The sequence below is a fragment of the Cygnus atratus genome, chromosome 3 (assembly GCF_013377495.2).
Source record: "Cygnus atratus isolate AKBS03 ecotype Queensland, Australia chromosome 3, CAtr_DNAZoo_HiC_assembly, whole genome shotgun sequence".
NCBI classification, from domain to species: Eukaryota; Metazoa; Chordata; class Aves; order Anseriformes; family Anatidae; genus Cygnus; species Cygnus atratus.
In genome coordinates this window covers 5,175,899-5,186,636 of record NC_066364.1, presented here as the reverse complement: position 1 = coordinate 5,186,636, position 10,738 = coordinate 5,175,899, and the positions used below count along the sequence as shown (strand labels likewise).

At 41.8% G+C, this 10,738-nt stretch overlaps 1 protein-coding gene across 1 annotated transcript; it reads left to right on the top strand.

The window, feature by feature from the left end:
- The first annotated feature begins 2,865 nt into the window (after positions 1 to 2,865).
- On the top strand, positions 2,866 to 7,214 carry GLYATL3 (glycine-N-acyltransferase like 3). Its single transcript, XM_035563542.1, has 5 exons — positions 2,866 to 2,955; positions 3,391 to 3,510; positions 4,692 to 4,812; positions 5,813 to 5,939; positions 6,791 to 7,214. Exons 1-5 carry the CDS (start codon positions 2,878 to 2,880, stop codon positions 7,212 to 7,214), a joined length of 870 nt encoding a protein of 289 aa, XP_035419435.1. The 5' UTR covers positions 2,866 to 2,877.
- Positions 7,215 to 10,738: the final 3,524 nt, after the last annotated feature.

Sequence of the window (10,738 nt, the reverse complement as noted above, 5' to 3'; positions counted from 1 at the left end):
TCAGAGTATGGATTAATGCTTTTTTTCCATATGCCAGTTATCTTAATTTTTGTGAAATGAAGACGCACCCCTCCTTACAATAAGGTTGAGCTACTTGTGAGCATTTTATTATGAGAGTTTTATACTTCATAAGCCACATTGATAAAACTTTGTCAACATTTTTTTAATTATTATTATTTGCCTGGCACTGGGCGATTTATGGCTGACTGACAGTGGATGTTTTTACTTTGCGGCTGTTGTGCATGCATAAATAAGTCTAAGTTAAACAGGAACATAAAATCTGTTTTTTAGGAGGCTTAGCTCAAATAATTGATGGTGGATACCCTTGGACAGAGTTGCAGAATGATCAGAGTTTAGTTCCTGGCTTAGATTGCTGACCCTTCTTATAGAAGAGTTCCCCCATTGACCAGTGGGCATGTAGCTGTGACCCTGCGTGAGAGCAAAGGGCTGACCACTTCGGGCTCTGATCAAGCTGATCTTCTGCAAGAAGCAACAAAATGATAATGTGACAAAACACCAGAAGTGCTTTTTTGTGAAAGCTTCAGCTCCAGGGAAGAGCAAGGTCTCAGGGAGACACAAACGGAGGACTGGAGCCAACTGAAGTCCTGTGCCAGGAGCTCTGCTGCGTGTGAAAACATGGGAAGATGATTTGTGGAGTCAGGATTGGTGTAACAATATGGTTAGGTGTGTTTGCGTGGTGTTTTATTGCAAATTGTATGTAAGATACTATAAATTTTAGCATGTCTCCTCGTTTCCCTGATTCAGAAGGGCTCTCATGAAAATGACTAAACTTTTTGTACAAACTGTAAATCTACCTTTGAGTCCTGTTTCCTACTTGGTTGCGGAACATCCTGAGTCACTTTTGTGACACCTGGAAGCTTCTGAAACTTCAGTTTCTCAAACCTGGGCTTCAGGCAGGTAAGTTACAAACCTCAGATTTCTTAAGATTTACCAGGAATATCAATTCATATCCCCTATCAACACTGCCTTGTGCTCAAATAAAGCATCTTTCTGCATGTGCTGTCCCATAACACTTTAATGTTCCTTATTCTATAGACTCTTCTATACCTTGTGGTATAAGTTATCAAGTCCTAATCAAAATGGCAACACGGGTTAGCATCATCAAACTGAACTGAGGAATGAACAAAATGTCAGGGTAAATGGGTGCCATCTCAAATGATGCCTGGGGCTGTGTAGCTAGGTTGATTCTTCTCTCTGGCAGAACATGTCTCTGTTTAGCTCAGATTCTTAATTCCCTTATGGTATGATGTTTAGCACTGAGAATGAGAAATGACCACTTTAATTTCACTACCACTGAGAAGAATAATGGTAATTATACATCTGTGCAAGGCAGATCATTGTTACCAGCACAAAGAGATTAAATGTCTTTATGGAAAAAAAAAAAAAAAGTGTTCTTGCTGGGGAGCCTATAAAACCACAGAACGGCTGAGGTCGGAAGGGATCTCTGGAGGTCATCTGGTTCAGCCCTCGCTGCTCAAGTACTCTTGCACAAGCCTTTTAATACTTCATTAACTACGCTTACATAAGGTGTAGCTGGTTCTGGTTTTTATTTCCATGCTCCTCAAAGGAAAGAGAGAAGTAAGCGTTTAGGAGCAATATACCAGTTTAGAACGCTCTGGATCAAGAAAATTATATTTTAGAGTTTTAAAACTCTGGTCAAGGACCCTGTCTTTCTGCAGCAACAAAGTAAATGAATTTTACTGTCTCCTAATTTCAAGCTTATTATTGCAATTTGGAAGGACAAGCTACAAGACTGAAAGCAGGTACGTGATCGGGTGGTCTATCTGTGCAATATTTATTTTCAATCTGAAAGTATTTCCAGACATAGAGCTATAGGAACTGTCCTTATGTAAACGTAGCCGTGTACTCAAACACATCAACACTGCCTTTAGGTATATAGTTATACATGTACTGACAAAGCACTGTTGTGACACAGAGGCAAATTTCACCTTCAATATGGTGAGAAAATGTGAGTGTGAGCTTCAAGAAGGGCACATAGGCACAAGAAAGGCACATGTGATCAGAGAACGGGCTATTTTTTTCTTTTTTATGTTTGATGAAAAAAGACAAGGAGCAAAGAGAGAGACTGATGCAGCATAGGGATATGTTTTTTAGATGAGTTGGAACGCTTTTGAGAGATAGAAGAGAGGAAAAAGGATGTGGTACTTCTGGAAAGCCTTAAGATTTTAACTCTTCTTGGACTCTTTAAGTGAAGATACATTTTTATTGCTTCTCTCTCTTTCTCTCTTTTACAGGCTGTAAATATGTTGTCTTGGATGGGTTGGTTTGGATTCCCAGTAAAGGTGGAAAGAAATAAAATGACCAGGGCTAGGCAGCTGTTTCCCATGTAGGATTTGTGGCTGTCATTCTCGCAGTATCTCCTCCGCTGAAGAGGTGACTCTGGAGGATGTACTGTCCCAAATCACAGCCTAAAATGTTGAAGGCTGAATCAACATACTACACGTTACTAGTTAGTAGCTTAAAAAAATGGTGGTAATTGGTGGTAAGGATTTTTGTAATAGCTTCAAACCGCACCCCGCCCCCCCCCATTAGTTTTGGTGGCAGATGTATGAGAAAGACTTCTTTGTGAACTTATCTATAACTGACCTGGCAGATGTTGCACTAAAGCTGGTGTTGAACAATATGATAAGCTCAAGATTTTCTGACTCCAACTTCTGTATAACACCATCCCGCTGTTCTCTTCACATCCATCTTCTGAAGAAACAAGGGACTTGTGGGAGCTATCGCATTTTATGAAATTAGCAGTTATGAAATTACTTGTTACCCCACACTGCTGCTTTTCTGAGTGACTCTTACACCTTGTGTGTGTGATTTTCAGGAAGGTTTGTAAGGAAGATGTTGGTGCTTAACTGCTCCACGAAGCTGCAGATGCTGGAGAAAATGTTACAGCGGAGTTTTCCTGAGTCCCTCAAGGTAACACAGCACTGACCTGTTGTTTTCTGTGGTACTTCTGTCAGCACATCGGGACATTTATCTGGGAATCAATATTCTGGGGAGAAGGTTGTGTTTCTTCTGGTCTCACTGATAGCTGCTGTTTATATGACTACATCTGAGATATACACATGGCCCTGCTTACTGAACTAAATCCACGTATTTAAGAAAAGAAAGAAAGAAGCAAACCTGTCCCCATCTCCTCCAAAGTAATTAAGGTTGCCATAATTACACAATGATTTATCTTCATGATAGATAACGCCAGATGTGAATGTGTCAATCTATGTGATAAATGTCTGTATATGAAAATCTAAAGGTGTGTTTTCAGCTCTGTGTTGCTGGTTCATTCTCCAGCTTATAACACAAGCGCCACAGAAGTGTGTCTCAAGCTGTCTTACTTGGATCTTCATCCTACAGGTTTATGGAGCTGTAATGAATATCAACCGAGGGAATCCCTTCAGGAAGGAGGTGGTGGTAGATTCATGGTCAGACTTCAAAGTTGTCATCACCCGTCCTCAGAGGCAGGTAGATATACATGTTATTAGCTTTGTTTCTGAGAGCTTTGTGAATGGGGCAAGTTTTATCTGGGAGTGGGTGGGAACCATAAAGTGTAGCAGGACAACCCAGGTGGATGCAAGATCAAAGTCCACTTTAGGGAGTGCTGCTCTTTCCTAAAGCAAGCTGACTAGTGACTATAGCCTAACCAAGCTTATCTGTGAAGTATATGCTCTAATTAATTGTAAGCATCCTGATTGCACTGACTGAAGAATAACTTGCACAGCTTATGGAGAGACATATTTTGCCTGCACTCATGGCACTTGACTGAGCCTTACCAGGATTCTTTTTTCTCTCTAGCCTTTGTACAGGCAGACAGAAAGAAAGAGCCTTAATGAGGCTGTGATGGGGCAGATACAGCTGCAAGATGAAGGAAGGGTCCTCCTCCTGGAGTCAAGAACAGGCAGTGCTAAAGTGAAGCTGGGAGAAGCCTTGCCTTAGCACCCTCTGTCCACCATTATAAAACAGTCTCTGAGTTGCATTCATTTATGGGTGCCTCCCCAACCCCAGGCTAGGAGACAGGCTCTTGTTGGTGTGGTCTCACATCAGGTACTAAGAGTACTGCCTGTGCTGTTAGATCATTGGCATGCCGTCTGGAACAGCCAGTGCTCCTAGGCCAGCAGTGCAGGAGTCAGCACAGGACAAGGACAATCCCCAGGTTTGGATGTTGTTGCCATCCTGTTTTGGAGACTAAGAGAATTTAACAGTATTGACATGCACTGACTGTGCTATTTCAACTCAGGGCAGAGAACGGGCATTGCTGCTATTTTGTTTACCAGAACATGTGCAGTCTAAACATGTTGACGTTGGTGACCAAATAACATAGTGTGGGTTTTGGGACAACTGGTAGAAAAGGTGGGTTTTGAACAATGAATTCTGCAAGAGCTTCAAGAAACTGCCACCAGGCCTGGGTTATTGTGCCTTGGTTATATGAAGGCTTATTTCCATTGCTGCTTTCTGCTACTTTTGACACTGTGGAGAGCAATAGATTTTTCTATTACTGAAACCGCCAAGGAAAACGTCCTAAAAAAATCCACCCTGAAGCTCCAACCATTTGATGGATTTCAGGGATTACCTTTCAGTGAGTTTTGATTCCAGTGTGAAAGCTGTGTGTGTGGAAAGGGAGGAATGTTTAATTCTGTATTTTTTCTCCCCATAATAAGACAGATGACCTTGACCATTATACTAACACACATGCAGTTTTCTACAAGGAGCCACATGCTTACCAGGAGCTACTTGAAAACACAAATGCCATCAACTGGGGACAAATTTTTCAGATTCAAGGTATAGTCGTTACTTGGTTTAAAGGAAACAGAATAGATGAACTTGTTGGTTTAAAAAGTCTTAATGGAGTATAGATCCTGCCATTCTGCTCTGCATAAAGGTTTTTCTTTTTTTTTTTTTTTTTGTACTTATACAAAACACAAGTTCTAAGCTATGGCTTTTGTAGGATTTTTGTTTGTTTGTGTTACTGCTCAGACTGAGCTGAGCAGTAGTTAATGTGGTAATTAGAAATCTAATGAGAGCCTGTGCTTGGAAGCTGAATGCAGACACTGCTGCCTGCTGAGGCCTCACCTCAAGCACTTTGTGCGGTGTTGGGCGGCACAATATCAAAAGGGCATAAAACTATTAGAGAGTGTCCAAAGGAGGGCTACAAAGATGGTGAAGGGTGTGGAGGGGAAGATGTATGAGGAGCAGCTGAGGTGCCTGGGTTTGTTCAGCCCAGAGCAGAGGAGGCCGAGGGGAGGCCTCATGGCGGCCTGCAGCTCCCTCAAGAGGGGAGTGGAGGGGCAGGTGCTGAGCTCTCCTCTCTGGGGACAGCGACAGGACCCGAGGGAACGGCATGGAGCTGGGACAGGGGAGGGTCAGGCTGGGGGTTAGGGAAAGGTTCTGCACCCAGAGGTGGCTGGGCACCAGGACAGGCTCCCCAGGGCAGGTCATGGCGCCAAGCTGCAGGAGTTCAAGAAGCATTGGGACAACGCTCTCAGACATAAGGTCTGGTTTTGGGTGGTGCTGTGTGGAGCCAGGAGTTGGACTCCATGATCCTTGTGGGTCCCTTCCGACTCGGGATGTGGTATGATTCTACGCTTCTATATTTCTTTAGAATATATTTATTATATATTACACACACGTATATATATATATATGTGTGTGTATTCTATAATTTTGGAGATCTCAGGTACCTGGCTAGTTCTGTAAAAAGTGTAATAGTGGACTTTATTTACGAAAACAAATAAATAAAATTCTTTTTAAAGTATCTAAGTGTTTATCTTTGTAAACACAGGGCTCCAGTATGGAATATGTGGAATATCCAGAGCTGTTGCATTATCTAAGCAGGTAGATGTGAAAACATCCTCCTTCCGGATGGTTATCCACTCAGACCCAGACACGCTGCCAGATGTCAAACTTCAGTATGTCTAAGAATGCCATATCATTTATCAATGTCATTACAATATCTTTATAGAAAGTATATTTACATAACAAATAATAGGAAGACTGCTAGGCTTTCTCTGTGACTGGGATAAAAATCTGACTGAGGAATTACTTGTTAAGAAAGTAATTCAAAACTTAAAACTTACCAATGTCATTCTTTAACATCTATCACTTTTGCAGGTTTATATTTCAGAATAGTCCCCATCCCCTCCTCTCTTGATGTATACATGAGCTCCACAGTCCTCCTCTCCTGTGTCAAAGCTCCTTAGATTTGGTAGATGGATCTGGGATTCCCATGAAATTTGTTTTTCACAAGAGGGCTTTACACAACTGCTTGAAACTTTCTAAGTTCTTTACATTTCCTCTGCCAGTGAGATTTGTCTGACATCAGAGCAGAAGAGCAGAGGAACTGGAGGCTCCATTTTTTCCTGGGATAAATTTCTCAGTAGTGGATTTAAAATCCAGAGAGACTCTATGGGTCTTGGAAGATGAGAGATTGGAAATCAAATCCTCTGTGCCAGCTATATGACACTGGGGCTACTTGTCTTCCTTAACAATGTTCACTTTTCCTGTAAGGAATAGGGCATCTCTGGAATGTGTTGTGTGGATTCAGGAGTCTGCATAAACAAAGGCCTAAAATGGAGCATCCTTCCCCTCTACAGTTATTCACAAAACTCCAGACTACTGAGTTCAGGTCTCTTTCATTCCCCTTTCTAATATAGACCTGGAAACCCATTCAGATGGAGAAGGTGGCTTTAAATCTAGTGTAGTAGTTTGGAGAATGTGATACACAGGTTTTTTTCCTAATCCATTTTCTGTACTCTCTTAGGATGGACCCTAAATTCACCCTGGCTTACCTGGACGTCTCCCATTCCAGCCTGCTCAACAAAACCTGGTCGAGGGGAGGCAATCCGAGGTGCGAGAAGTACCTTGCTAACCTCATTTGCTGCTTTCCCAGTGTCTGTGTCTTAGATGACAAGGGGTATCCCCTCTCCTGGAGCCTGACAGACCAGTTTGCCACCATGATTCATAGTTATACTCTTCCAGAGCATCGAAGAAAGGGTTTTAGCAGGCTTGTGACTACCACTTTAGCTAAGAAATTACATAGCTGTGGCTTTCCAGTGCAAGGTAATGTCCTGGAGGCAAATCTGCCATGTGTAACATTGCTGAAAAGCATGAATGCCCACTTTCTTCCCTGCTCATTTTTCAGAGTGATTCACACACCTTTTCAGTTTCTAGCCAAACTTCACTAATAACCAAACCTCACATACGTCTGCATTCAGACAACCTTTTGCGTGCTGCAGGAGTACTTTGGTGGAATTTAATAATCTGGGTGAAATCAGAAATCTTACAGCATAAGCCTAAAATCAAATATAGTAACCACTTATGACTTCTCTGCTTAGAGGAAACTGCTCATGGAAAATCCAAAAGATTCAGGAGTGGTTGTAAGTTTAAAAATTGTTTTGTAATTAAACTGTAATGGATATTCCCATTGTACTGCTTCTGACTGAAGAATTAATTATTCCTTCTGTATAACTATTTTCTGGGTTATCTGCAGCACAATACTTGGATGTCTCTAATTCCATCTGCCTGTCTTGTTATAAGTCCTCAAGCCTTTCCTTTCCCTAGGATGGCCTAAGAGAAATTAATATGTGAAATTAAGAAGCAGGGAAATCTACAAGTCTGAACGAAAGAAGATTTTTTTTTCTGTCCTTTACAGAGACAAGTCTGTCTCCTTTCTCTTGTTGTTGTCAAGAAATTAATTTTCCTGACCAGCAGCTATTCAAAGATTCATGAGAGAAAAACTGGCATGTTGAGAATTTTCTTGAACCAAGTGGATCCTACAGTGGCAGGAAAGCTTTTAGCTATGTGTGTCCTACCCCTCAGTGGTGTGTACTCTGGGCACCCTAGAGCTGGATGAATGCAAAGCATCGCTCTTGACTGAAGTGTCTTAGGTGACGTGGGGACTAGGAATTAATGTCACTGCTTCAGAATCTGATTTTATTTCCAAACACATCTGAAGACTGAATTCCAGAGGACATTGATAACTTTCAGTATTTCCTTATATTGTATAAATTACTGTTCTGGGCCACCTCTTCCAGCACCTAGATCTCAGCCTGAGAAGTGTACCAAAATCAGATCTCTACTGGGAAATAGGACAATGAGAGATTTGTTATACCACTCTGGCACTCAACTTTGATCTGGAGATAGACTGTGTTTTCTGTTACACCTGTGTACTTCCAAAACTCTGTTTTGATCCATCTGGATCCAAAGTCGGATTGTATAAAGCGCTGAGGAGCCTGGTCTGGTTTCGTGGCTGACTACTTTGACCTCCTGCAGTCCCTTCTAACCCAAATTATCCCATGGTCTTGTAAGCCTGTGAATCTACTGGCATTCAAGTTTTGAACCACAATTTTGTTGCATTTTGGATTTGAATGGGTATGGCTGGAAGCAGGATGCAACTGTGAAGGGAATGTGTGCCTAACGTTTCTGCATTCTGGTGAATTTACTACACGTCTCTAGTATTCTGGGGATATCTCTGTGCAAACATATGTCCAGCACTGCTGGTAAAGTTCCTTTGAGACCTGAGATGAGCCAGTCATTAAATACTTAATGAGGACTATTAAAATTTAGCATTAAGTTTCTGTTTATCTACTGAAATGGAAGGGGCCACGATTGCAGCACCTCACATGAATCTGGTCCAGAATAAAAGGAGTCCTATTGCCTTTTGAAAAGGAGATTAACTAAAGCCTGAGGGAGAACCAGTTTTGGCAATCCCCTCTGACAAAGAAGGAGAACAGAAAGGTGGAGTACAGTGGAGTACAGACATGGGCAGAACAAAGAGTCCAGGTGTTGGAAGGGGGCCCTGTCAATCTGTTCAGATTTGTTCATGAATAGAACTGGGGAACAGACCAAAAGAGATGAGAGAGACAAACCATGGGGGGGAAGGGAAAGAAGATTTTAGGGTTTAGCCTGCTGGAGAAACAAGGTTAGGTTGGTCTCTTGACTTGAGAAAATGAGCCAGGAGCTTCAAGAAAAGGACCTTAGAAAACCAAGCCTATGGAAAGGCTCTGAAGGGACTGGGGAGGAAACTTGGGCTTTTTTGTTATGTTTTCTGCTTATTCTGGTACTAACAGCAAGGGTGCCCTTAGTGCTGTATAAAAGTAGTTTGTCTAAGTAAATGGGCTCCCGTGCTGTGAAGATTTAATGCAGGCAGCACATGCCTGGAAGCTGCATCATAGAAAGCAAGAGAGGAGAAAGTGCATTATACACAGATCCAAGGAAAAACTTGGTATATCCAAGAGACTGCGGGCTCTTCCTCCAAGGTTTGCCTCTCATCCAACCTACTGACTCAACATATGCCAACACTGTCACTCAGATCTCCTTCGATTCAAACAACGTTGTCTATGAGCATAACGTTGGCGTAATGCTGGCCAAACAGCTGGCTGGGAGCCTCTGAACAACAGCAGTCAATCTGCTAAAAGTTCAACTAATATGAGCTCTGGCTTCTCAAGGTACAAAGCTTCACACATTACCCAACTGGTTGGCTTGCTGCTTTACTTCCTCGCATCTTTTGGCATCACTAACAATGCAGTCCAAGGGGCTAACTAACAGGGACACAGGTGAATTGGGAAAGGCAAATAGTTGGTAAAGGTAAAATGTACATAGACCTTTGGAAGGGTCAGAGTTGATACTGGCTCAATGCCTGCAGGTCAGAGAGGAGATAATGCTTAGGCACATCCTTGGGCTAATTACAGTGTACCTGGCAGAATGGTACTAATGGAAGTTATCTCTTCTTGCTAAATCTATGTCTGGAGCAGACCTTTTGCATGAGAGATTTTGAAATACCAGCAGTTCCCAGGCTAAAATTATGAGATTTTCTAAAATGAAAAGAAAAAAGTGGATTGAGACATTTCATTTTTCTAAAATTCAATTATACCATTACTATTTTAGCTTTTTGCATTTCATATTGCATTAAATATGAGAATGTCAGTTGTATGTGCGGTGCAATTTGAAACACAACATGCAGTGTATACGAGTCACTCATGTGGCTGGCAGATATATTTTCAGAAAACCCAGCTATGACTGTACTTCACCATTTTTTTAAAACTGAATATATTTTTTGAGCAAAGTGGGGATTCCTGGCTGGAGAGAGCTATTGGAATATGAGAAAATTTCCACAAGACCATAGAAAATTAAGAACTGTAGGAAACCATAGCGTTATGTTAATGTGTGAGCGGGTGCACAGATGCTTATACTCCTGACTCAAAGGCAGATAGGGGCTTAAGGCAGCATAGCATTTCAGGATATTTTAACATAATGTTATAATTCTTATCTTTCTCAAGTTCAGGGAAGTTCTGCCATTGCCTTTGATAGATCCAGGTCTCTACCTCTAGATTCTACCTTGCCCATCCCAATTACACCATTTTTACAGAAGCTTTGGAGATCTTATAGAGAGTGAGAATAATTTCCAGGTACCTACATCCAGTGTTTGTTTGATCCGAAGACAGAAACTAAGCATTTGATAAACAACAGCAAAACCTCAGCAAAAAGCTTGAGGTGGTCATACAGCGTAGCATCCAGCCATAGGAGAGGCAGAATTTCAGGTTGCCTAGGGAAATAAAGGTCATGGAGGAAGAAGCAGGGTGAGTTCAGACAAGACCAGTGACTTTTCAGTTGAAAAGCCTCAATGCACAGCCAATGCAGGGAGGTCACTGAAACATGAATATGAGCATTGTTGCTTCTTGCCTTCAGAAAGGAGTTGATGAGAAGAACT